Genomic DNA, 27,920 nt, shown 5'->3' on the forward strand with positions numbered 1-27,920 from the left:
TCCAGATCTTATTGTTTTATTGGCGCTAAACAAGTACACACCAAAAACAAGCATTAAAGGCGAAACAGAATGTCAACGTCACATGGCAAAGAACACAATAAATACGCAGGCTAAGGACTTAAGATAGACTCAAATTTGCTAAGCTGTCACAATGAAGCCACCGGCAAAATTTTAAATCAGGGCTGCCGAGTCAGACATGCGCAGTAGCATACTTTGAAACCGATAAGGCGGCAAACTTTAAAAGTGGAATAACATATGGAGGACTTCTCATATTACACGCTGAAGCAAAGATGTTTTTAATTCATCTTGCAGACTTTAAGACGTTTTTTGTCTAATCTAAACGCTAACATTCCTACAAAATCTATATTCCCCCTGTACTAAACTCCTAACGTACACTGAGCCCATTTAACTAAACGCAGCTAATAATTGTAGGAATGTCCAGTATTATTGGATAAAGATGCCCGAGACTCCCAATGTTGTTTTTTTTATTATGTTTGGTGGTCAACGCAGTTTTTTATCTTTATTCAAAAATTTCTAAAAAAAAAATAATAAAACAAGAGTTATTTTGCGCAAAATAAGCTAAAAACATTACCTTTCTACTCAATAATTTTTCCACTTGACTATAGCAATGACGTCGTTTTGTATCGCATAAAATTTCCAAGCTTTTTGCATAAACTACCGGGTATCTTTACCCTTAAATCACGATATACTGGACATTCCTAATAAATAATACTTAGGGTGGCTACACAAACATAAATTTTCTTATTTATATCTCGTAAACATGTCAGTTAAACAATTTTGAAAAAAATATTCAAAATTAAAAAAAAAACAAGATGTTTTGAGTTTGAACCTCTCAGATTGACTAAAATACATATAACATACAATATTTTTTTAGAATTGAAAAAATGCGAGGAAATAATGATGGACTAAAAATGTTCACATTTGAAAAATAAGCCAGCGTTTACAAATTTTAATTTATTTAAGTGGTACAAAAACTATTAAACATCAATTTCTCAATTAAGGTCAAGATTGTAGCCACCCTGAGTTTGGTTGAAAATTGACAAAAGGAGAATCAAGTTGAACAACACACACATGACAAGGTTGCTTTCTGCAACAACGAAACGAAAAACAAGCAATTCATAAATAACAACAAACACTAGAGGTTAGTTAGTGGTCTGGGCAGTTCAACATGTGGCCTCCCTCATAAATGATGGTGAACTGTGCTAAGAGCTGATTTGGAAGCAGAACACCATTCTTTCTGTCCTTTTAACAGATGATGGCCTTCAACTTATGTCTGTTCAATCTAAAATAGACAGAAAAAAATAAAACTTTTTTATTTAACCAAGCAATAGTTTAAGTATAATTTTTTATTTGTTATAATATGTCAATAGAAGTCAGAGCAATCAATCCATAGCAAGGGTGGTCCAAGATTGCCAGCGTATGTGACCACACACAACTAGGTATCATAAAATTACTGTTAATGGAATGCTGTTATTTGCAGAAAGCAAATGAACCTTTCCAACATAACCAACGCTTTACACTATTCCTCACCCTTCTAAGTCCGTACTGTCAGGAAAAATGAGCTACCATTGCTTTGTGACCTGTGGAGACAAAATTAGTTATTGATGAATCAGTTTCATTAATTAAGGGCAGGTATTTGAAAAAAATATTTATATAATAGGTAACATAAGAGTATCTTCTGCATGCTGATAATAGTGTAAACCAATTTATTAATGTTAATCTAGTTTATGGTGTAATTTAAATAGGTCAGTTACACTCTCGATATAAATTTTAATATTACAAATATGCCAGAACTAGTGCGCAGTGCACGAAAGTTGCCTAAACTTCCTTTGTTGATTTCAGGTAATGTAGGGCCGTTAGGCTGAAAAGATTTCCTCAAAAAACACTGGATGTGTAAATATGGGGAACGGCATCTTGCCCATATTTCAACCATAGTTTACAACAGTGGTTCTTTTGATTGCTTTGTTGACAGCTTTGTAGCATAAAGTCTCTGTGACTGTGAGTACCATTGCATGCTTTATGTCTATTAGAAATACATGCATATCACCGAAGGTATAACAGCCCTATTTAATTACAGTTTTGCTAACTTACAGAGATAAACGATAAAAGTTATCCCCCTTTTGAACTAATTTTGTTCCATATTTTATAGCAGACTAGCAACAGGGGGACTTTTTTGCGCAAATCTATAATGTTGTCACATCACATCCTTTGCAACACGATTAACGCAATGTTTAATTTTTGCGCTTCGGGCGACATTGAAACATGGTTTTCTATGCAGCCGTCCAACTGTAAAGTCAATGCTCACAATATGTTTGTCAAAATCAGCTTAATAAAATCAATGTGTCGAGCACGAGCAATTTATTGTTGGCCCAATGCGACAACCCTCCTGAATTACAGTTTAGCCAATTCAACCAAATAAACTAAACATTTTTCGACCAATAACATGCTTTACTATGTAATTGAATACAGCAAATTACTTTTCGTAGGGGGGCGCAAGAAATACAACAATTACCAAAGGACGGTGCGGCTGAAAAAAGGTTAAGAACCAGTGGCTTAGAATGACTAAGCTTGGAGATAGTGTTGCAAATTATTTGACTGGGACTTGTTTACAAGACTGGTTATCATCATTCTGGTAACCTAGAATATTTAGTTGTTACTTGCCACCAGTCATCCAGATGTCATGAAGTTATGGCAACAGGAACAACATGCTGAGATCCTCTTTGATGAACATCATTTGGAGAAATCGTCTATCGTTTGGAGAAATCGTCTAGGAGAGCTTGGAGAAATCGTCCCCGGAATGAAACCATGAAAACTAATGGATCCAATACTTATCAGTGTGCAGGAATTTATTACAACACAAAGGCTTATCTTAATTCAAATTAAAAATCAATGTTATTAAACCAGAAACAGCATCAGTGTAAGTTAAAGATCATCGCCAAACACTTGCAAGTAACTAACAATATGAGGTAACTGCGACAAGGTAGTAACTCTAACTGGTTTGTTTGCACCAGGTGCTCGGTGACCTTTTACACATCCAAGTCCTAAAGCAACAATACATCAAAATGCAAAGGTTAACAGTTTAAATCAGTGGTTCTGCATCTCTGGTGTGTTTTAAGATGTGCAATTGTGTTTTTTGCACATTCAAAGTTGGAAATCCTACCACAATTTAACCTTTTCCTAAAATTTAGCACAAAAGTGTTTTTGAAACATATCGGTGTGCACCTGCCGTCTGGAAAGTATGGCAGATCTCGACAAGATCTCTCGGGTGCACGACCGATAAAATCCACCCGAAACTCATCCAGGCCAGGGGCAACCAAGGTCAAAAGTGCACCTCGCTGCTAACATGTGGGAATATTAAAAGCATATTCATTTTTGGGGGATGTAAGTTTAAGTGAAAAAAAACTCGGGTGCAAGTGGCAACCATCCTTTCCATGGTGACAGTAGTGCAATCAAGGTTTTATACCTGATAAACCTTTTTCCAGAACTTGTGTGTGAGTTGCTAATTCAGTTGTCCACAAAAATTGCTTTCAACAAAACTCGGTGTGAATTGCACCAAGCTAGGAATGTTGTTATATAAGATGCAACAATGCCTAAAATTATGGAAATTAAACATATCGAAAGTTGTTCAAATCGATATATAATCACTAACGACTGCAAGTGTAAAAGAGCGATCCCATCATATAGCCAATAGGCATCTCATAAAAGCTATTCACCCGACTCACAAAGTAATAATTTGAATTAATTGAAATTTTGCAATACTCACAAAATTAAATCTAATACTACCATCTACCACGCGCTGCTCTACAATCCTACCACATTTACTTTAACATAAACAAAACAAATTTGTCTTTTTTGCACTGAAGGCATAAATATGTACGAATAGTTATAACATACTCCCGAAAACCCAAACGCTAACCCTAACCCAGCAATCTAAAAACCCGGACGAAAATGGGCGCTGGTCTGGAATCCTTCCGTAACGAACATTATTTGGGTTTGGGTAGAAATACTTGACCCACCCTCAACCAAATCACAACCCTAACCCAAATAATGTTCGTTGCTTAAGTAATTGTTTCAACGCTGTGGTAGGATTATAGAGCAGCGTCAACCTTATATTGAAAGTTTGAAACCAAATCGTTTTTATAAATTACTATACTTTAAGGAAGTTTCACTAAAACTATAGTATATTAAAACTTATACGTGCAATAAAAGTAACATGATTATACTTTTTTAATTTACCGTCCATCTTGAATTTTGTAAAATCAGGAAAAGTCAAAGTCTCTAGAAATTTTTCTATGAACTTTGGTCAAAAGGTTCCAACGAAGCTTCCTATAGCCTTGACGTTTCTTCGATTTTCAAAAAATATATTTTTATGGGGAATTTGTTGGATTTTTGATCTAAATCTGTTTAAAAACCGCCTTAAACTGGTTTAATTTAAAAAAAAAATTTCTGGATTAAACAAGTTTAGGGCGGTGTTTAGCAGGTTTCTGATGAAAAATCTTATAAATCCCCATCAAAAATTTGTAAAATCAAAAATGGAAAAAACGTCAAGGATATAGAGTTGACGCTTGAAGCCCTCTATAACTTTATGAGGTGAACGAAAGTAGGGGAAAGCGGGGCAAAACGGACCCCTCACCTTTCTCGTTTCAAATTGTCAGCGTCAATATTTGTTTACTGAACAATGACTATCGTCGAGAAAACGTTTGTGGCCAAAAATCAGGCAGACTCTATTTTGCGCAAACCAGGGAGGGGAGAAAATGTGTTTGGGGGATATTGATATAAGTATAGCGCAGTAAAATGATGCGTTTATTAGTAAAGTTCAAGTAAAGACGGAGTTACTTTTTTTACAAATAATTTGTAGGTAAGGGTGTGTTTAATACTCCGAAACAGTTGGCGTTTGAAGTCAAACGATTTTAAAGAAACCAGGTTTTCATGCGACTGATAGTGTTGGGGCAAAATGGACCCCTCACAAGTTAATCCGTTATTACCAGCCTAAAACTGCAATGTTTGTATTTTTGATTAGCCTTTCAGTAAGACATTTTGGAAATTGAATAAAATTAAATAATAAATCATTATTTTATATGTTTAGATCAGTTTTGTAGGAAGGCCAAACAATCAGAAATTTTACCAAGATCTCTTGTAAAAAAGCTCGATTGCTATTTGTTTTAATACTTATGAGTTGGTAAGATAAATATAAGGCAGTTTACGTGCGGTACGGCCTATTTATAACCATGTAACTTATAAAGAGTGACAATGCTACCAATACTTAGTAAAGTGCTATTTTGTTTGTTTTTTTGTATGATTTGGCTTACTTTAGTAAAATATTTTCAAGCTATGAAGGCGCCATGTATAGCATTACTTAAATTATGACGTCACGGTGTGAAGTAACGTAAATTTCTACTCGTCACTTGAACACAAATCCTTGATCCGGCATTTTCACACAACAAAGCAAATAAATTATATTTTATAAGTGGGGTCGGTTTTGCCCCGTGTAAAAATCGACAACAAAGGTTAATTTATTCAGGTATGCTTCTTTCAGTTGTTGTTTTTAGCATAGGAGTAACTTTCAGTAAGACCTTTCACTTGATACCCTACTCACCAACAAATATTTTGTGAAACTCGCAATATAGCATTTATCCCTTCAGGGGTTTTATCCCTTCCGTTTTGCACCGCCTTACCCTATTTAAGCCGCCAAGAAAAAAGGTTGATACTGAATATTAACTCGTATGAAAGCTCGACAACTCACTAACAAAAGCCTAACCAATGAGCTGTGGAAACATTCAACTATTCTTGCCATAATTTCCGAGACGATTTGTGGGCTGGGGACTAGGGATGGGCAACTTACAGCCCGCGACCTATTCTACAAACTGGGCACAAAGCCATTCCCCATATTTTTTGGCTATTTCAAGTTTCAACTGCGTAAAAGCAATTAAAAAAAATTCGTGCATCGAGTGTAACATGAAGTTAGATAATTTTCAATTGCAAAATACCCTGATCAACAGTCGTTGCGGTTGTTATAATAAGATGTGTAAAGTTGCACAGCTAACGGGTTCAAGAATGGCAGCTGCCCCCAAAACAATGTATTTTTTGTCCGTCTTAACCGAGTAAATTTAAAATATCTCCGCGCTAATCTATTTATAGGCCTATTGCTATAATGTCACATTTTTATCAAATGGTTTTAAGCCCGAAGGAGTCCTAGACTCCTATCGCTACATCTAAAATATAAAATTGGGACAACATAAACGACTTAAAGCGCGAATTGATTAACATTGAAAGCAACCCCTGTCCAAACCTAAGACTTTAATCAAATAAACCAACTGTGTGGTGTTCATATGGATACCTTCTTATGACGTCATGCTCAGATGTAACTTTGCGACGCCATTTTTGAAAAAATGTCATGCCCCAAACAAAATTCCTAGCTCCACGCCCGATACCTTAGGTTTTTGACAATACCGGATGACGTCATTCCCATTCTTATCACATTCTTTAACGACACCTAAAACTTTAATTTACTTTGTGACGTCATCCCTACCGGTCTTCTTTTGTTCAATTACACACAAGTGTGAAATGCCTATAATTAACCTTCTTCATGGAAAAAGACACAATAATTTCGTTCTGTTAGATTTTCAATGGCGATAACAACAATAGTCACAATATTGATAAAATTGCACGAAAGTGCGAATTAAGTTGATTTAAGCTTCCGTTCCTTCGTCGTAAGCATTTTCCCCGAACTCAACCGAATCCTAAAAAATAACAATTCTTGATGATATTTTCATTTTTTTTTTTTTAATTTAAACTGGATAAAATTTTGAATTTAACCAGTTTAACGCAGTTCTAACAGGTTTCTGATGAAAAATCCGGCCAATTCTTCATAAAAATTGATTTTTTTTCAAAACCAACCGGACAGAACAATTGAGGGTCATTTTGGAATTTCACCCAACGCTGATGTAAATGTGGATCAGGTGACAAACTAGGTATTTTGATTTTGAGGATTATTAACAGAGATGACGTCCAAGAGTTACGTTATAACGTGACGTCATAAAGAAGTAACAATATGAACACCACACAGTTCGTTTATTTGTTAAAGTTTGAGTTTGAAGAGATGTTAGTTTTAAATCAAAAGCTACATTACAAGATGTTATCGATTCATGCAAAGCAGGAAAACGCCTTTATATTGTTAAAATTAAATTACAGGAGCATAAAGGCTGGAGGTTGTAGTTAGACGTAGAATGAATATCAAAGCTCATACAGAAGTGGGCAGAATTTTTAAATAAACTCTTTATTCATTTTTAACATCAAAAAGTACTTATGATAGGCTAAAAATACAGTTCGGAGGGGGAATGTGACGTACCCCTTAAATAGTGTCCAAACTAACGTGTTCACAAAATAAGTTAACCCCAGCTTACCGATGCGGCCTTGGTGTATGTGATTGGGTTGTCGAACCCGGACACTGAGCTTTGTGAAGGTCCGTTGAACAACTTTGCGTTGAAGGGGTTCTGTGTCCGTTGGTAAAGCACGACCCCGACCACTAAAGCTGTGCTTATGAAGATCACCGCTATCACGATTCCAGCTATTCCACCCGCGTCTAAACCTCCTGGAGCTAAAACACATTCGCGTAAATTTAAAGTATTTTTCCCAATTAATTTATTTATAAGCCAAGTAATTTGAAAATATTGAATCAAGTCCATTACAACTGGTTATTTGAATGCCAAGCAAATGAAATAAAACTTTTGATTTTTCAAAGCAACGCAATATTTCGTTATAAAAGCACGTTTGTTTAAACAGAAAGCCTAAAGTCAGACTTGGACAACTAAATAATTCAAGTTCAGATAGAGGAAAATGCGGCTAACTCTAATCTAATATGTAAATTGCTTGCGTGCTCTAATTCTTGTGCTTAAAAATTCGGATTTACCAAAAAAATCTGCTTTGTCCAACGGCATTTAAAGTATCTCAGTCGAAAAAACGATTTGGAATTAAAACTCAAAAAAGCATAAAATTATAACAGGAATACTTGGCATTCACATTCTTGAATATAATTTGTGATTTAAATTAAATTGATTGTGAATAAATGTAATTCTAGTTGAAATTCGTTTTTTATAAGAATGCGTTAATTCTAATTCTAATCTAATTTGAGAAAACTAAAATCATTTAGTTGTCCAGGTCTGCCTCAAGCCTCACTACGTACACCCTTTTAATCTCGATGTGAGGTTTAAAAGTTAGGCAGAATTATAAATTATTGGGCTAGGGTTAATTCATAAAAATTGGCAAGTTACAAAAAGTGTTTCGATAAAAATCGTTTTTAACACTTTTCGATAAATAAATACATTTTAAAGCTATACCTAACCTCAGCGAGTTATCGACTGAAAAGTTTCAACTAACGGAAAATTCCACCAAAAAAAAACACTTTTCAATAAAAACCCGAAACCTCTCTATTTACACGCCAGCACTTCTACTTACGCGGCAAGGCCACTTCTGTCGGACCTTCGGTCGTCGACACAGTTGTACTCTCCTGCCCCTTAGTGGTGGTGGTTATAACGTCACCAGGGGTCGAGGTGATTCCCCCTGGGTCACCGGGGGTGGTGGTCGTCAGGGGGCCTTCGGTCGGCTTCGTAACCGGGTTCGCTGTGAAAAAAATAAGTTAATTCAAATATATTTTACTCATAGATTACTTGGGTGTTTGAAATTTGTAGCAGGTGCAATTTTAAATAAAACCACGCATAAATGCTGGTGTTTCTAAAGGTTATTTTTTCTTCATTTTTAAAGCACTTAACAAAGAAATGTTTTGCAATTGGTTACTTTTGAATTCTTTCGACCGAGAATTCCAAAATTTAGTTTTTTACGACTTGTGTCAATATTGCGACTTACTGACCATTATGACCGAGCTTGTTGGGTCTTATTTATTTAAACGAAAACTGAGAACCATTTCCGGCCATTCGCAACTTCTACTTTCGTTTTATAAACAGCAAGAAAACCTCCCTTTCAAACTTCTGTTTTCCACCAAAAAGGCAATACTAGTTAATAACGGAAAGTTTATCTGGTGCAAATTCAAAATAAATTTTCATAAAATTTTAAACAAAACGGCGATTTCATAAAGCTCATTTAAAATTTTGGAAAATGTTTTAATGTTTTTTTTTAATAATATATCAAATCAAATAAGTCAATAGAAAATTTTTAATTCGGCCGCGACCTTTAATCGTTACAACTATCCGACGCTTTCTTGCTGATCCTGCTTTACTTCATCGAAATACACGAACTGACGCACTAAGTTTTGTCGTCCAAAAAAACCTTTTACTTTTATCCTTAAATACCGAGAAAAACTCACATTCCTAGTACTTTATGTACATTCCACTTATCCCCACATATCGTTGTACTTACTGACGCAGCATTGTCTGGGCCCAGGCCCTCCACACTTTCCACTCTCATAAACTTGTGACGCGCAGAAGTTACTGTTGTACTGACACTTGCCGTAGTTGTTCGCTTCACAAGCGGAATCACCGCTCTCCCAACCCGCAACCTCGCTATTGCCTTCACAAAACACAAACAATTGTAAAAAGTGTTTTAAATGATTTTTGAATTTTCGTAAGTTTAAACAACTTGAAATTATTTGTTTAGAGGTATAAAGCAAGTTTATGTTTTTAAGTCCTATTAAACTTTTTTAAAACAGTGATATCCTCAAAACAAAATAAATCAGTTAAAAACGACAAAGAACATGAAATAAATAATTCAGAAATAAAAAAAACAAAAAAATTAAAAGATATATTTAAAAAAATCATGTAAAAACTCCTTTAAATGTACATAAATATATTTTAAATTTATATTTGTTAACTCACAAGTTTGGTCGTTCTGGTCGCACTCGAAGCAGCATCTGTTCTCCCCTCCTCCCCCGCACAAGTTCTGCTCGTAACCCAACTCACAAATGTTCGCCTCGTAATCCTTGCAAGCCCCGCCCTTATCAAGGCAGGCAGAGTCGGCTGGAAGCAAAAAATGATGGTACTTGATTAATGTGGAGAAATAATAACAGATGTGAATACACAACGAATTTGCGTTAGGACCAAGGATTACATCATCGTAAATTTAAATTCCTTTATTTAATCATTCCTAAAATACGAACACTTATAGCACGCAAGCACGCCTATAATTATTGCTTGGTATAGGCAGGTACAACTTTGTGATGTACCACGCTCATTGTTTCTACTGTAATATTAGATTGAAGCCAGAATGTTCTCATGTTAAATTGGAAATCCTACCGTAGCTAATGCTAAACTAAACTATGTGAGATTTCAAGTATGGGAAAATAGTTTGAACTGTGGTTAGTATTATCGACATTGCTCTGCATAAAACGTCATTGTGCAATAGAACAAGGTCCACCTCAGAATGAAGTGGTTCTAACTTGTTATAGAAGCTTAAAGTGTAATTATTTCTATAATATCACAACAGGATACCTAAAAAAAGCACAAAGTTATGTAATACGTTCCTAGATCATTCACATAGACTAAAGTATATTAGAACTAGGAGTGCCTCATGGTAAAGTATAGATCTTCATAAGTAAATATATTTTAAACAAGCAAAAAATTAGCATATATTTGTTGATTACAAACATTTTTCCAGTATTTTATATTGTTGGGCGTAATACTCTCAAAATCTGTACGTGTTCATTACTTTTTAACGTTACGCGCCACCTAGCGGACGACCCAACCGCGATGAGACGACCACTAACGGCGCCTTACCGACCTCTTGAGTAGTAGCAGAGGTAAGGTCCGCTGTTCGATTCATCGTAGCAACAAAGACGCTTCTGGCACTCGTACTGGGTAATCCCCGGATACCCACAATCCTCGCGCTCCTCCAGCGGGAAAGTACACGTGCTGTACTCTGTGACGTCACAAAAAGCGTTGTTTTGTAACAGAAGGATAAAAAGTTAGTGGAAGAAACGAGTTTTTTTTACATTCTTTTTAAACTTAAAAGAGTTATATAATCGTATTGTTTTAAATTAAAAGGCATTTAAAAGTTATTAATAATTTTTATTGTATTTCACTGCACATATCTTGCGGTTTGATGCTGTATTTCTTTGCGTATTCTAAAAAATCAATAAATCAAAAAAGATCGCAGAACGTCACAGAAAGTGAAAACAAATTGACAAAAAGTGGCGCTCCAAAAAATCTACAAATCTACCAAACATCTTGCAAAAAAAACATCCCTCTTCATCCAACTCACGTTTATGTTTCTGGCAGATGTACCCCTTGTTCTCGGTGCAGAAGATGTCGTTCCACCTCCCGTTAGTGTAAAGTTCCACGCAAGCCTCCCCAGTATCACCGTAGTTGTTCGGTTCACCATCCGCCCAGTTCGTGAAGTCGACCGGACTGTTGTCCTGCCAATCCCAACCTCCTAAAAAGTGTTAACAATATAAATAAATGAAAAACGGTTTAAACTAGAGTTAGGTAACTTGTCGTTCTGCCAAAAGGCAGGTTAAGCAAGCACGAGAGAATTGAATATAAGTTTTGATATTCCTGTTGTGTTCCAAGCTAAAAAGTTTGCGAACCACTTCCAACTTACCCCAACCATTCCTGAGCAGCCCGATCCAGGTATTTCGTTCCCCCGTCCAACTCACAAACGCTTTATTCTCGATATCACTGTGAACACTGGCGAGGAATCCGTTCCTAGATTGGCATTCTGCGTTCGCGTCCCCCCACGTCCGCTGGTCGGAAGACGAAACACCTGACAACAACAAGCGGTAAATAACAGTGTCACCCTAAAGAAGGCGGCTTGTGCATGTGCAGGTCGCCGAAACGTTGGTTCATAATAACAGTCACCGGATGAGCTGTTATTTTTTTGGTGGGTAATAATCTGCCTTGTAGCAACAGTTTATAAATAGATGCGTTGTGTTGTATAAATGGCGGGTGGTTTTCAATTCAGGCAAACCTTCTATTAACATTTGTGGTAAATAACAAGTTTTATAAATATTGTGTTGCTATCAGGGATGGGATACCAACTATAAGCTTTTTCTGGTACTTAATTATTTCCTCCGACGTTTTGGCTTCACATGCAGATGCCTCCATCGGGGATGCAACGACACCACGCAAAGTAAAACGACATAAAATGACGAAAATATAGGGGAAGGTACTAAATACTTTATTGGACTGTTTTTGTTTTATTTTTATTAAACTGTTTCTCGGTATTTTTGGAAAGTTTTGCCCCATTTTTTAACCTTTGAAATAATGCAAACGATGATAGACAAGTTTGGGTTGTTTTGTAAAAACGCCAATTAAAACATGTGTGTGCTGCACTTTTACAGCCAAGTTCTGCTCAACGGTTATTTAACCCAAGAAGCAAGAAAAGCAAAACTTAAACGTTAGGAAAAGCTGTTAAGTTTACCTTGCACAACGAAGTAACAGTTTTCTCCCAAACCAACCCAGTTCGCCTCACAAGTTCCAACCCCGGGATCCTGCACAGGAATAGTCACTAGAAGGAAAAATTAGAAGGGTTTTAAAACAAGCGTAACATTACAAAAAATTAAAATTCAGAAGAAAAAATATTTTAATTTTATGGAAAGCCACCATTCAACAATCGATTGTTAACTTCTTTTAGTTTGGTAGTTACAGAGTTTTGATGATTTAAAGAAATTTGAATGCCATCTATTGCGAGTTCATAAAATATGCATCACAAGAGATCACACTGACTAATGAACTTTGTCAAAAAAAGTTACTAAAAGGCGCATATAAACTAAAAACAGTAGCTTTTTTAATCCTCGGAATAACCCAGAGGCAAAATATTATCACAGAAGCGACTTTTTGCGTTGTTAAAGTAAGTCAACCTTATAAACGTTGGTCAACATTTTCGCTCGCCCACAAACGAAAAACAAACTTCGCGGTATTAGAGCTAATCTCCCCCTTTTGATGTTAGCTTTGCGCAGAGGCGATATCATAGTGATGAGGTTTATCCGAGGCGCGATTATTGCTAGTTGAAAACTATATCCAATACCCCGCCCTGACGACGTGAAACACCGTCGGCTGTGGCAATTTATGAAGGATTCCAAGGAATTCAATTTGTTTCTAGTGAGAGTATAATAACATAAGGTTTATTCACAGTAGAGGCAAATACCGGAAGCTATTGCAGACTTCGAAATCTGACCGAATATGTCGATTAATGAACTAATGATACGTAAGCCGTAATCGTTGGTCAAAAGCAGCTTCAGAAGTGTGAGATCACAGTGGTTAACACACATTTGTGTGTGCATGTTTCAGTAAAGGCAATGGTATAATTTATTTTCATAATGCATTGATAGTCTACTGCGGTAATTTCAGACGGATTCTACGAAAGTCCATCTTTAATTAATCTCTTACTAAACAAAATGTTTATTTAAAAAAATTGAAGGGAGGTTTCTTTGCTGCACCTTATGTTAAGGTCGCTGTAACAATTCTGAGATTCTACGGAAAAAAATTCTTTAATTAATAGACCACAAGAGTAAGAGATATCTAGTATAACAAGTTATATTTCTCTGGTTAAAGACCACCCTCTATAACCCAACAGTGTTATTACTGCGTATGTTAAACCACTCGTTATGAAATTCATTTGTTATTTTTTGCTACAGTTAAAAAAAAATTCCGAGTTTGTCGCTATTAATGATGTACATATAGTTAGGGCGACATGATTTTTAAAGAAACTGAATTAAATGACCAAAGTGCATAATAACTGTCACTGAATATAAACTTTGGCATCTTTTTAACCAAAATCACAAATAATTTCATATATAAAATATTGTAATATCACCAAGCGCTGTTTTTTGTCTGGCAAATATTTACAATAAAAAAAATCGAAATTATACTCAGATTCATTGTCATACAAACAATACAGCATTAAGTAAAGCAAATATGCTTACTTAAAAATCCAGTATAACTCACGAGTTTCATATTTGCATACGAAGGGTAGAGTTGTGCTCTGGCAAGAACTTCCGCCGCTGTTCTTGTACATTGACCACAAACCGAAGTTGTCCATGATGGCACATCCGGTACTTTCCCCTGTATCCTGGGGCTGGTTTGTGTCCCACAGGGTGAACGACATCGGTGAATGGTCCGACCACATGAAGTAAGTCTGACCGTCATCACTTTGGTTCTGGTTATAAAGAAATAAAGTTTGCGGTTAAAATGTTGATCTTGCTGTATTGGCATTTCTTTCTTGAATTTAAAATTTTTGAATTTCACATTATTATTAAATTATTTTTTTTATAACTTTTATATTTTACAAATTTTTTTTTTGCTGAATTTTTAAACATTTACAGACTTTTGAGTATTTGGTTACTCATGTGTCTGACGTCATCAGTGCTTACGTAATATATTCCAAGCCACATTGCTTCGAAGGTGGTGGGTTCTGTTTGCTGGGGCCAGAATAGCGACATCAGGAAGCTGTTCTCGTAAATGTTCCACACGCTCGTGAGGTCTTCGGTGATGCCTTAATAAGAATAAAGTGAAAATGTAAAGGGCTGTTCTATAACTTAAGCACTTTTCAAAATAATGTAGTGGTTCTCAACCGTTTTTAGCCGCGTACCACCTATATGGCCCTTTACCGCGTGACTTTTTTACTCCTGGTGACTACAATTGGTTTCAAAAGTAACCATTTTATCTTAAAATAAGCTAGATTTTTTATTAAAAACCAAAATTAGTCTTGCTTCATGCACAAGATTCGCAGATTAGGTGGATTTTAATGTAACAAAGACTTCAACTAAATTATATTACAAATTTTACTAAATTCCGCATAATCCCTGAAAAGCAAAAACCGTACCACTAGCGTTAAGCACAACAGGTTGATAATAATCACCGATATAAAGCAAAGTCCTAACAAAAGGTTATATTAAAGCCACTTTTGTAGGTGGTGACCACTAGGTTTGTTTCCTTTCCATATAAAGGAACATTAGGTTGATTTAATAGGTTTTATCAATTAAAAGGCGGACTTTTTAATTTTATTTTATCTGTTATTGTCTTTTGCCTTGAGGTTGTGCGAAAAACTGGAAAACTTAAAAGTGTAAATACATAAAAATCGGTCAAAATACGCATCATTTACAACGTTTTTAATAAAAACTGCATTAAAAAATTTCCAAAACTGCTGAAAATCGTGTTTAAGTGCCGACGTTTTCCGTCAACGCACAACACTCCTACTGTGAACCAACTTTTAAAACAATTAAAAAAATTAAAAAAGCAGACAATCTAACCCAGACTCGCCCCCTCTTGTCTGCAGAATTGCCTGGCGTCTTGCCAGTTCCTGTAGTAAGCGGGTGAGGTGTAGGTTTTGTAGCACCCAGTGTCCCACTGAACGAAACCCTGGTTTGGGGGGCAATCAGGGGCCGATGTTGACGGGTCTGCAATAAATGGGGAAACAAATCAATATATATGGGTAGTTTTTAATCATTTGATTAAAATTGTTTTTCTTTAAACTTGAATTTTTGGACCATCCAATTAAATTGTTTATTTGGTTTTATCATTCAATTTAGATGTCGGTCCCGGTGTGACCGAGGTCGTGAGTTCGAACCTCACTGCAGGCTAGTTGTTTCTAACCTGCCCTGCTTGCATCAAAGATCAACAGATTCTGGTATTCTGCAATGGCTTTCGGTTTACTGTCAATAACGATTGTTTGGGCCTTTTGTTTACAATTTTTTATGAAAAAAACACAACTAAATCTGGGCTTAAACTCGTTCATACACTTTATGTGATTTTGTTTGTTGGAGATAATAAAAAATTTCATTAACTTTTGAAAAAGTGAACACAGCGATAAAAAAATTGAATGCGCATTTTTTTAAACAAAAGATATTTATACGAAAAAAGCACTGCGAAAGGCTTCACTTAAAATAAACGCAGCTATTCTTAATTAGCTTCACGTGTGTAGCTACTTCTAAAAAACTAAATCAATTTCGATCCGAGTTTACTGGGATCCGATTAAAACTCCCGGTGATTTCACCAAACTTCTAATGTTGCAGGTGGAACTTACCCGAGGGGAACTCAGGGTTCTTGTCTCTGCTGCAGTAGAAAGGTCTCACCTCGTCACATCTTCGGTCATTCCATTTCCCAGCGTTGTCAGATTGCCAATACAACTCGACACAATGCTCGATCTGGGTGGAGGTGTAAAAGTAGTGTTAAGTGAGTGGGTGTGTTAAATTTAGCACGGCGCAAAGTAAAAAAATGTTTGAAGTGAACCACTTTGGTTGGACTTTCAAAAAGTTCAAATAGTGAAATACGATTAATCACGTCTAAAAATCGAGATAGACACAGACAAATTAGGCAAATTAAAACACACACACATACAAACAAACACTGACTGGCACACACAAATAGACAGACAGAAACACATGCACAAAAACGGACAGAAACACACGCGCAAAAACGGACAGAAAAACAAGCACAAAAACAGACAGACCTAAATTCAAGCACAAAAACGGACAGAAACACAAGCACAAAAACAGATAGACAGGCAGAAACACAAGCACCAAAACAGGCAGAACCCAAGCACCAAAACAGACAGACAGAAACACAAGCACAAAAACAGACACAAGACAAAGTACTCACCCCCTCACCGTTGTTAGGCTCCCCTGGTGCCCAGTTTGTGAAAAGAACCTCACTATTATCGGCCCACACAAATACGCGGTTATTCCCTTGTGAGCTTAACCCGATCCATATCCCGGATGTTGAGGCGAACATTCGAGAAGTTATGAAAGCTGAGATAAAAAGAAGGTTGTTTAATTATGCGAACAGTGTATGGTCATTGAAAATAAACAATTTATTAAAAAATAGCGCTTTATCTATTGAGTGAATAAAAAGTTTATATCTAAAGGTAGATTTACGTAGGAACCAAGGCAAAAAAACGAAAAACGTTTAGTAATCCACTCTTAATAAGACCAACCGTTGTCAACTTTACCTATATAGTTAGCTTACATCTAAAGAAAGATACCAAAAACCAATAATTTAAATAAAAAAATCATTTACTTTTTATTTCGTTTTATAGAAACAACCGACTGAAAAACTGTACGAAACTTTGAATTGAGACGATGTTGGAAACAAATTTAAGTGCCGAGAAGGATGAAAAACATGACAAAGGTTGCGTTGGTGCGTAAAAAGTGAAATAACCTACAGTGGTTTACTGTTAGTGAGACCAACACATCAACTCACCGTTGTAGTAAGGGTTTGTTAGCGACGCTATGAAGCCGCCCTTGCTTTCACAATATTCACGGGATTGGTTCCAAGTCGCTCTCAAGCTGCTGTCTGTGAATCCAACTTCGAGGAAGCACTTTCCTCCGTAGGGAATCCAGTTCTACAGTGGTTCAAAGTTAATACTATTGTAAGTATTTCTAAAATGAATGTTTGTAAAGCATAAACCATTAGACTTAAATTAAACTAACTATTAAATGTTTATCGTAATATTTAAATCCACCATCGTTTGAATTCTGGACAAACTTAATCTAGGATTTTAGTTTGTATTTAGATTGATCTAATCTACTTGATTATTCTATTCAACATCTGATTTATTTCATGGCCACAAAAGCCTTTCAAAATTTAAAACAAAATCAAACACAAAAAGGTTATCGCAATAGAATATTATAATGTTGTTGCCAGGCATTGTATCAATTGTAAAATTGTTCTTTCGGCACAATTTTATTTAAGTACCAACGTTTCGACAACCTATTCGGGCAATCTTCTTCAGCGCAATAAACTTGTAACTAAAGAAGAAAAAAACAAAAGTAAAATACAGAAATATTGCAACTGCAATAATTCATGAGGTTTGTTCCTAATTACAAAAAGGGTAGTACCGTGGGGCATCCCCCTTCCAGTACGGGGGCAGGTGTGGGGTCGACAGGGGAAGCCCCTACGTTCTTCTGGCAAATGAATCCGTTGGTGAAGCCGCAATTATTGTCTCGCCACACTCCTGGTGAAAAACATATAAAAAAGTTGTTTTGGTGAAAACATAAAGCTTGTGTAATTTGAACATAAGAATGAAATCCTTAACTCTTATTTTTTTTAAACAAACAAACTAGAACTAGTTAGTGGATTAACTTCGCTTGTTTAAAAACAAACGGCGTAAAATTCGGTTTTAAATGTACAGTCTTTGTTTCAAACTAGACAAGATAAAATTAACAACTTATTTTAGGAATGAAAGCAAATTTGATAGAATTTTTAGACAAATTGATTTTGCTTCGCTTTTAAAAACAAAACTGAGAAAAACGTCCCCAATATTTCCTGTGCATACAAAAGAAACTTGTATAAATTTGCAACCAATAAATATGTGGAATTTTGGGATAGTTTTTAAAAAAATATAATACTTGTGTTTAATTTCTTGAAAAAAGCGACTAGTACCTAAATCAGCCATCATTTCGACGCAGAGCTCATGACCATTATTGTTGTTCGGTTGTCCGTTTGCCCAGTTTTGGAACACAACCGGTGTGCGGTCAGCCCACAGGAAAGGTCCGTTCAAACCATCCTGGATCAAACCAATCCACAAGTCCGACACTCCGCTCTTGTGAGCCTGGAGAAATTAGGCAGATGGTAGTTTTATACAGCGTGCAGTTTTATTTAAAAGTCAAACGCAATGTTTTCAAATAAAATTCATAGGTTTTTAAGATCTAAAATTGAATCGCTGGACGTGTTTTGGATAAAATTAAAAAACAAAGCAGTTTATGCCATAACTTAACTAAAAAAATAGTTTGCACAATTTGTTTTACACCTTAATTTACAAAAATATTTTGTGGGCTATTTTTATATTATATAACATCGCAAAGGTGTGGTGTACGAGCTCGACCATCAACCAAGCAGAACACCTCTTTGACGAAATCCATGCTTACCTCATAAAAAGTGAACCTCCCAAATGACGGTTATATTTTCAAATACACCACAGGAAGATACAAGGTTTATTAGAATCAATTCCAACAGAAGCGACTTTTTTCACATTACGTCACAAACAAAATGACGTAAGAGTTCTACTGATTCGGCTTTGAACATCTCTAGTCATTTGACGTCACCAACAACATGACGTCACTAGTACTTACGTAACCTATGATGAATTGTTGTTCGTCGGGTGCTGCGATTGACACCAGTGTTCCACCATAGGCTTGGCACTGTTGGTTGGCGCTCTGCCATCCAAGCAGAGGTGAGGACACGAAGGTGTAACATTTCTGCTTGCCCGCCTCGCTCGTGTACGCCACCCAGGGGGCGTCGCTGCCGCAGATCTGAGGCGCTAGGGGGCGGTATATACACACGTTTAAACTACCCCATACTAGCGTAAGTATTAGAGCGAAGCTTTGGCGACTTAATTCTCATTTTCAGTTCTTTTAATCGAACACAACGTAAGTTTAAACTTTAATTACTATTAGCTATGTGTTCGTATTACTTCAGCAATTTAACTAAACTTGGAAAAATCTTGTTGAAAACTAATTTTGATAAACCCTAACAATGTGACACTACTATATTCAGCGACTCCGCAGTGATTATTATTTCATTAGTTTACTGTTGAACCGAAAATATAATATTCGTATCAGTTGATTAAAAAGAGTTTTTAATTCCCCTCCAAGTCTCCAACAGATACTTATAATATGAAGAGTGTTGAACGTACACAGAGTTCCTGGTGGTGGTGTTAAAGCAGGTAAAAGATCCTTTCCTGGAATAAAGACAGAAAGTTGGTGAAACACTCTGTGGTACCACTTTCATTTCATTTATTAAGGACCAGCCATTTTAATATTTTTATTTACTTAGCCACCTCAGTTTTCCCAAACTGGACCTAAAACAGTTTCCGGCACATAAATCATTTATTATATATTGCATACCTTATTTGGTATTCTTCATTCAAAAGTGGAGGTTAAACAGCGAACCCCCACTTTCAGTGTCTAACCTGAACTGGGCTCTAATACTTCCTGTCTATAGTTGCAACTATAAGTGCCAAACTTTCAAAATAGTACAAAATTGCTCAATAAATAGATAAAACATTCGCAAAACGAAACAATAATTTGAAAAAAAATCGCATTAAACATATTTTTTGGGTTCTGTAGCCTCGTGCCTATGTGGCAATTCAGCCAAGTTATTATCACCTTTAGGTTAACTGTGTTACAGGAATTAATTTGCAATTTATTGATAACTTGGCCAAATTCAACGGCGTTTTGATGCCCTACGGGAAAACCAAGGCGTCCAAACGATATCTCACCTCTTTGTACTTTGCACAGCCAGCTCCTAGCAGCATTACAGTCAACATCACTCCAGTAAATGTTGTCGGGGAGAAAAGTTGCAACCACACACTCCTCGCGACCGTTCTGGTTGTTCGGTTCGCCCGTGCCCTAAAGAACAATGTCAACTGTAATATTAATCAAAAAACAGCTCTTTTGGTGCCGCTTTCCTACTAGCACCAGAGTCAGACTACAGAAAAAGATTATTTTTAAAATCTTAGAACATCCATAAAAAGGGTAACACCATGAACATCAAAACTGACGTGATGCTCCCTGCATGCTACAAGCACCTGCTGAAGGACTAGAGGCAATCGCTAATTATTTTCTTATCGTTTCGTTCCTCGCGGTTTTTCTCTTCAATTTTTTCTTTTGTGTTTTCCATTTATTTTACTACGAGCGTTGGGTGTTACTCGCCCTGAAGAAGGCCGACTTGCATAAGTTGCCGAAAGGTTAGTAAAAAATGACAATCACCAGAAGAGTTGTTTTTTAAATAATACGCACAACAAGTTGTTCGTGATCATATTTAGCAATCGTGTTTGTTTCGAAATACAAAAGCTGCGGTCGCATTACCATCCTTAACCTTGCCCATCTAAGCAAGAATAAGGATATTTTTTAATTTGTAAAATCAAATTGTATTTTTATTGTTTTTATACTAAAAATCAAAACAAAAACGCGTCTTTAGTTGAACGTTTATGCAAATTTTAGTCAAAATCTAGACTTTTATAAAGTTTCTATCTTACCAATATGTTAAAAAAAACGTTGAATAATAAATCGTCCAAGACAAAAGTGCACGGATTTTGATATATTGGGTAGACAGTGATTAGATGTTTTACAAGTCGCCAACTAAAAGTCCTTTATATTGTGTAAAAACAGAAAACGTTTGCTTCAGCCGAATTTACGGTAAAATGGTGCACGATGAAACAACACGTGCAATCGTAAATGAATATTACAAAGCTTTCAGTAAGTTTTCTTCAACCTTCAACTGAGATTTCGGCCATGAAAAAACAAATTTTCTTTTTACTACTAAAATAACGTTTTCAAAAATGAATAAAACACGAACGGTGAACAACATGTCCAAGGATATCACTAAAATTACGTGTTCTCACCCAGTGTGTATAGGACAGAGGTGTTTTGTCTGACCAACCCATCACTCCATCAGGTTGCCGCTTCAATCCGATCCAAAACGAGTAATCGTTACCACTGGAAAATATTCGTTGTATGAATAAGGTGCAGTAGATTCAGCCACTTTAAGGTTAATCATGAGATCGTTTGGTGGCTCTTGCACATAAGTAAAAATTTATTTTAAACAGTCGGCGAAATTGTGGGTTTAAATTTAATTTCGCCTTAATCAGATAACGTTGGTAAAAAAAATGATATGTAAAAGGCTTAAAAGTCCATTTCATCAATTTTCATTTTAAGGCTTTTAACAACAAAAGTTTTTGGAATCACTTCACCAGCAATCCCCGTACAACATGTTAAAAATAGCGTTTAACTGAAGTAAAACAAACCCAAGGTTATTTTAAGAACCCTGTTATAACAAACAATCCAGTTTCACATTGAACACAAACCACGCGATGCTTAGATGAGTGTATTGTGTTCCATAAACCCGATGTCTAAGCGCAGCCACAGGGGCAACACGAGCACTACTGGAGCAATAAATAAACTCATTCGACTATTGTACACAGAACAACGCAATTCACTTACGCTATCCCGCTTTGAACGATCAGTTCCTCCTCATAGCTGTGTAAGCTTGCGAGGTTCGCACCCTGAGACTCACAATGCAGTTTGGCGTGTTCCCAAGTCAACCGTAGTGAGATGTCGGCCAGTTCGTTGATCTGCGACAATACGAGGATACAGGGGTTGGTATCAGATGGTGGTTAGGGTTAGTGATCGAACCTTTTTATTAACCGGCCCCAATTTTAACCAAAAGAAATCAGCATTTAAATGCGATCCCAGTTTGTTTTCCGATAAATTCTGCTTAAAATAAATTACATGAATGGTGCTTGAATTGTTCAAAATTCAAGAAAACTGTTGGCCGCATCAAAATAAGAAGTTTAATTTAAATTGTTTAAGTGTTTTAACATTTTTAATACACTTACCGCCCTCGTCCAAACCACCAACGCAATTAAAGCACTTACACATTCGGTGGCGACCCAATGGTAGGTCATAGTCTGTGCATGTCTGACAAACGGCTGAGATTACTTATTTATTGTGTGTCTGAGTTTATACTTGGCTATTTATTATTGCATTGGTTTCTGTGATCTGTACGTTTAACATCAAAATGGATTAAAATTATTCAAATGGTGTGAAAATATGCCAAAAGAGCAATTTAAAGCAAAGCAACTTTCTCCTTTCGGGGAATAACATTTTCTTCGGCTTGGATATCTGAATTTTCAAAACGTTACTTTAAAGTCATATAAGGCTTTATAAGGCGACAAAAAACATCTGATAGCCACTGTAAAAGGCGTTTGCTGTTCAGAAATAAGATGTTGTGTTGCAGTAAGCGTAACAGCTTGAACATGGCGTTGTATATAAACATGAGATGGACATTTTATTAGACCTGGACCCTCGCCAAAACGCTTCCCGTGATTATTTGGAACAGTTTAAAGACAGGCAACGTGAAGTTTTTACCTGGTAGCAGAATGATCCGTTGTTCCACCCGTACCACAAATCAGGGCAATTCCCGTTGGGGCTGGGTAAAGTGGGCGCCTGGGGGGTCGTGTAACCCTCACGGGGGGTTTCGCATATTCTGCAGGGGGGTTAAAAGTTCTAGTTGTACAATTAAATTAAAAGTGAAAGAAACGACAACACTTTGTTAGTCTTAAAAGTTTGCAAATTTTCAGTTTTTTTTTGCCATTATGTACAATTGTTTGTTGTATAAAAAAGCAAGTTTAGAATTACATCTTGTATTTTCAAAAAGACAATTTTGCGCTAATCAAGTAGGATTTTTTAAAACACTAAAAACGAAAGGATTTTAACATGTACTTTTATGAGGTAGCAACTTTTTGTTAAACAAACACACTTATCTCATGAAGAGTCACTTTCAACATTACGAAAATAAGAACAGTAAAGTAACTTCCACTTTCACTATAGCATCCTATTAACCTGTAGTGCAATACTTAATATAACCAGCATATTAAGAGTACGACTCGTATATATTATATCCTCTAGTTTGCAAGCAAGTGCAATATTACAACAGCAATGCATTAACCTCTAGTTAGCAAGTACTTTAAGTGTGATACAACATTGTACCAACCTGTAGTTAGGCGACCCGCACCCCACTGGGCTTGCTTGCGACCAGTAACCTGTATCCTTGTTCATAACGATGCAACCGACTTGTCCGTCCTCACGACCCTCGCATGGAACGGGATGTTGGCTGTACACAGGGTCGGCAGAACACCACGGACCACCTGGGAATAAGTGGGAAAACAATCGGGGGTTAAAGCTACATATATAAAAGAGTGAAGGGGATTATAAAAGCAGAGGTATTTTGGGACGTTTCGAATAAATCTTAAAATAATGGTAGAACGAATATCAAAGCCCATATAGAAGTAGGTAGCAATTTGCGAACGTTTAGAAAAAATCTTAACATAATGGCTGGATGTTATAGTTGGACGTATGCTGCAAATTTGTACAATGTAGTTAAAGGTATTAAAGTCTTTTAAGAGAGATATCTTAAGACTTACCGAGCAACTCGTAAGGCCTGCCGAATGAAATGCAAGTGTAGTAAGAAACTCCTTGGTAGAGGAACGGGAACACACACTGGTGGGCGATGACTGGAAATTATGAAAACAAAAGTAAGTATAATACAACAATTAAAACTTTCTGCCCTTGAAACCTAATCCCGTAAAATAACATTATTTTTTTTTCAAACACGCCCCTCACATGGTTCGTCTTGTCCCCATGCCGTGAAGGTCACAGGTTCGTCAGTTGACCATTTGAAGGTCATAGCGCCAGTTGTGTCGATGTAAGCCGAGAGTCCGATGAAGAAGTCCATGTCGTCGTCAGGATGCGAGGTCTGTGCGGCTTGACTGGTGAGGTAAGCTTGCTCGTAGTAGTTGTTGATGGCGGCCAGGTTTCCTCCCTGCTTGCTGTAGATATAAAGCGAAGAAAACAATAATTTAAAATATCCTTTTGTTTCTATATCAGTGGTTCCCAAACTTTTTTGGCTCGCGGCTCACTAAAAATATCTTAAATATTTCGCGGCACACTTATCAGAACAACAAAGAGTCATTTTACAATCGCCCTTAACACACGACAAACTAGATGTAAATATCTGCATCTCAATATTATTAATTTGTAATAAATAGTGCAAATTTAAGTCCACTTCGTGTTTACCTATTGGCAATACAAATACTCTCTTTTCCGAAAGTACAAAGGTTTCGCGGCACACTTGAGAATCTATTTAGGCACACAGTTTGGGAATTACTGTTCTATATGCTTGTTGGGAACACGTAAAAGGTTAAACAAGTTTGTGGGACGTTTTCCATCTTTTTCTGGCCACGTGCTACCTAGTGGATTTTCACTGTAGTTACGTTCCAGCTGGATTCCTGATAATTTTGCTTAAATTTACCCATGTTTAAAAAAGCAAAATCAGAGTTGGCAAAAACGCGTTACAACCCCTAGCCGCTCATATTCCATCATGGTTCAATCAATGTGATAAGGAAGATATAACTTGCAAAAGAAGCATTCAAATTACACTTGTTTAATTACTGCGCATAACACATTCTGTCTCAACTAGGGAATGTTCATTTGTTTTAATATTCCGGCACCTTCACCCGATAGTTCCGGGTACCCCTACCTATTAACACATATTGTGCATCAACCAACCCCTGTTACTACCAGCAACTTACTTGCAGAAGCTCTCGGCGTTGGTCCACACTGAAGGGTTGATGTCGAAGAGGTAGCACGATGCCCCGTTGCCAAGCCAACCATGCTTGCACCCATCAACCTCCTCCTGAGCTTGGTTGATCGGGATCTTGTCCATCTTGCACACGTAGTTCATTATGTTGTCACAACCAGCGTCGTTCCAAAACCCACTGCCGAGAAAAGATTAATATAGGTCAGGATATCTGCCGCAGTTAGTTTATGTGTTACTGGTAGTTGCTTTCTCATAGAAATCGAACACACTCTTTATCTCATAGAAATCTTACCTCCACTTGTACATGTGGACACACCGCTCACTATCGCCACCGTTCGGTTCGTTGAAGCTCCAGCGAGTAAATGTGACGTCACTTCCGTCTGTCCACCGGAAGTAGTTGACGCGATCGAAGTCGTTCATGCCGATCCAAACGTCATCAATAGACCCGTCTGTGACGTAACAAATAGAGTTGTGCGTAATTTTTAACAATATGAACAATTGATTGTGTAATACACACCGCGCGCATTTAACCGATACAAGCTAATATTGCGTAAAACCTGGGTTTTTGGGCAACAACAATAAAAAGTTAATGTGGTGAACCTCAACACAACACAATAATCCATATCAGACTTGGGCAAACTACGGCTTTCCAAGCGATTCAATGCGGCTTAACATAAAACTACTTTTTGACAAAATAATACATCATGTTTTTTCCTTCATTTTAAAGCAAAAAAAGGTAAAGCAAAAAGTTATCCGTACGGTTAAAAAAGACCGCACTTGATGTTAAGTTTAATTCAGATTACACTTTTGCCCAAGCCTTGTTCTACATCAACTTACATCCGTAGAAGATGAGGTTAGTGACAAATGCTTGTTCCCCTTCACTGTGAATACTCGCAAGTTCGGCTCCATAATACTGACATCTCATCCTCGCATCTTGGTAGCTCACTTTGGAAGATCTTCGGGTTAAGTAGTAGCACGAATCCTGCCAACCTTCCCAACCATTAGGACAACCAAGGTGGTCTCCTGCCAGTTTATGCGGTCATCAGTATTGTGCACGTTATAATGAAATAGTAAAAGTCCAAACAAAGGGGAAATTAGAAAGAAAAGTCCAACCCGCAACACTAAAAGTTAATTTTTTGAAGGATCGCGACCGCCAATTTGGTCCTTGTTTCATTTAGTTGGTTCGCCGACTGCACTTTAGTTTACATTATTAGATTCATTGGGATTGGTTCAAATTAATTAAGCTAGAACTGATTAATTCTATCCTCCAGTTTTTGTTAGGGTCAAAACGCTATAAAAAGCTAAAAGAAATTGGATTATAAAGTTTCGATGCTATATTTACGTTAGCATAGTTGTTTACATTCTAAATTTTCGCCGTAACTAAAGAGAAACACTTCTATAAACAACCTGTGGTCTTACCTTGAAACGTGAAGGATCCGGGATATGAGCCATAACTTTGTGATGTTACTCCATGTTGTTTGCTCCCCTCGTAAGACTCAAGTCCTCGCTCCTTAGTAACTGTAACTGTGCCTCCGTGGTCGCCTAGCAACAGCAATTGACACATATTCATCATCTTACGCTTTATTAAATATTGTTAATTTTTTATGATTACACTGTATGCATCCTATTTAGAAATCTTAATATCTTAATATTCCCAATGTCAATTGTTTTAATACAAACTTAGGAACATAATGGTTGGAGGTTGTAGTTAGACGTAGAATGAATATCAAAGCCCATACAGAAGTAGGCAGAATTTTTGAACGTTTCCGAATCTTTTTTATTTTTGAGCAGATGTTTTACGAACTAGTATCGGACTAGTTTTTCAGTTAAGGTTCAAATAATTCGACAATGTTTGTCAACATTTAAAGCTTTATACGATTGTGTTGTCGTCCTACCGACTATTCTCCCGTCGTGGATCGCAGCAGCGCATATATACGAGTCATCTGTGTACACGGTGGTTCCCCACAAGTAGTCGGTCACAGCCTGGCATCCAGCCGGGCAATCAACCACGAAACTTGTGTCAGCGTAGTTCTGCGGCTGGTCCGTGCAAGTCACAAGCTCTAAGTAAAGAAAAGCTGGAAGTTTCAAACATTCAAAGCCTTTTCAAAGAGAATTTGTAGATTTAAAGACCTGCAATTGGTTATTTAACGTTTTATGAATACAATTGGAAAAGAAATAGAATAAATGCCATTATCAACAAAAAAATTAAAAAAAGTTTAATTTTTTTAACGGCACTTTTAAAACACATAACTTTAGCTGGAAAGAAAATAAATTCAAAGTCTATTTAAAAACTTATAAAAAACATAGGGTTTTCCAGACCTACCCCCGATCTCGCACCCAACAACGTCCATCCTTAGAGCGATGGCGTTGTTCCAAGTCTGCGGTAAGATGCGGATAAACCGCGCGGACAAAGCTTCACGGAAGAATCCTTCCACCGGAGTATTGCGGTCCACACTTCCGGGGAATATCTAACGACAGGAAAACAGAAATATTTATGAATGAGAGAATTTAAGTTTGGAGCATAATGGCTGGAGGTTGTAGTTATATACAAAAAAAATATACAAAAAAAATATACAAAAATACTATTTTTTTAACAGAAATCTTTAAACTCGTTTTGTAGATTTCTTTATTGAAATTCATTTAGAGGGAAACTCCGAAAGTGATTTAAACATCAGCTGAAGAAACAAGATTTGCCACCGATATAGATTAATAAACACTCCTACACATATGTGTACAACAAATGTGATTTAGTCCTTTGGGAGTCGGCTTTTTATAGCAACTTAAATAATAATCCAATCTGTTGATCAATATTGCAAGCAAGGTCAGGTTAAAAAAACAACTAGCCTGCGGTGGGGT

The 27,920-nt window shown here is 36.7% G+C and overlaps 1 protein-coding gene, 1 long non-coding RNA gene and 1 other non-coding gene across 3 annotated transcripts in view; 1 reads left to right on the forward strand and 2 right to left on the reverse strand.

Annotated features, from left to right (window-relative positions):
* On the reverse strand, window positions 1–2,885 carry LOC146131730 (uncharacterized). The gene is made up of 3 exons (XR_014501681.1): window positions 2,683–2,885; window positions 1,552–1,601; window positions 1–1,303 (listed from the first exon to the last, which is right to left on the reverse strand). It is a non-coding gene; the product is annotated as an uncharacterized LOC146131730 (long non-coding RNA).
* A 3,825-nt stretch (window positions 2,886–6,710) lies between these two features.
* LOC146131731 (uncharacterized) overlaps window positions 6,711–27,920 on the reverse strand; it is a 44,518-nt gene continuing 23,308 nt past the window's right edge. Inside the window, exons 29-60 of the mRNA XM_083397032.1 lie at window positions 27,388–27,532; window positions 26,960–27,124; window positions 26,484–26,606; window positions 25,902–26,087; window positions 25,357–25,513; window positions 25,057–25,242; window positions 24,089–24,294; window positions 23,890–23,979; window positions 23,460–23,613; window positions 22,835–22,952; window positions 21,908–22,038; window positions 21,310–21,403; window positions 20,185–20,314; window positions 19,600–19,644; window positions 19,037–19,224; window positions 18,348–18,516; window positions 17,804–17,919; window positions 17,166–17,307; window positions 16,566–16,714; window positions 15,991–16,111; window positions 15,218–15,364; window positions 14,339–14,460; window positions 13,914–14,124; window positions 12,388–12,474; window positions 11,569–11,730; window positions 11,230–11,400; window positions 10,750–10,887; window positions 9,849–9,989; window positions 9,394–9,543; window positions 8,476–8,640; window positions 7,425–7,618; window positions 6,711–6,761 (exon numbers count right to left, since the gene is read on the reverse strand). Coding sequence (XP_083253158.1) covers window positions 6,711–6,761; window positions 7,425–7,618; window positions 8,476–8,640; window positions 9,394–9,543; window positions 9,849–9,989; window positions 10,750–10,887; window positions 11,230–11,400; window positions 11,569–11,730; window positions 12,388–12,474; window positions 13,914–14,124; window positions 14,339–14,460; window positions 15,218–15,364; window positions 15,991–16,111; window positions 16,566–16,714; window positions 17,166–17,307; window positions 17,804–17,919; window positions 18,348–18,516; window positions 19,037–19,224; window positions 19,600–19,644; window positions 20,185–20,314; window positions 21,310–21,403; window positions 21,908–22,038; window positions 22,835–22,952; window positions 23,460–23,613; window positions 23,890–23,979; window positions 24,089–24,294; window positions 25,057–25,242; window positions 25,357–25,513; window positions 25,902–26,087; window positions 26,484–26,606; window positions 26,960–27,124; window positions 27,388–27,532 — 4,554 coding nt within the window. The remainder of the gene's footprint in view (window positions 6,762–7,424; window positions 7,619–8,475; window positions 8,641–9,393; window positions 9,544–9,848; window positions 9,990–10,749; window positions 10,888–11,229; window positions 11,401–11,568; window positions 11,731–12,387; window positions 12,475–13,913; window positions 14,125–14,338; window positions 14,461–15,217; window positions 15,365–15,990; window positions 16,112–16,565; window positions 16,715–17,165; window positions 17,308–17,803; window positions 17,920–18,347; window positions 18,517–19,036; window positions 19,225–19,599; window positions 19,645–20,184; window positions 20,315–21,309; window positions 21,404–21,907; window positions 22,039–22,834; window positions 22,953–23,459; window positions 23,614–23,889; window positions 23,980–24,088; window positions 24,295–25,056; window positions 25,243–25,356; window positions 25,514–25,901; window positions 26,088–26,483; window positions 26,607–26,959; window positions 27,125–27,387; window positions 27,533–27,920) is intronic.
* On the forward strand, window positions 12,914–13,053 carry LOC146131732 (U4 spliceosomal RNA). The gene has a single exon (XR_014501716.1). It is a non-coding gene; the product is annotated as a U4 spliceosomal RNA (small nuclear RNA).

Source organism: Ascidiella aspersa, chromosome 9, assembly GCF_963924565.1.
Source record: "Ascidiella aspersa chromosome 9, kaAscAspe10.2, whole genome shotgun sequence".
Lineage (NCBI taxonomy): Eukaryota > Metazoa > Chordata > Ascidiacea > Phlebobranchia > Ascidiidae > Ascidiella > Ascidiella aspersa.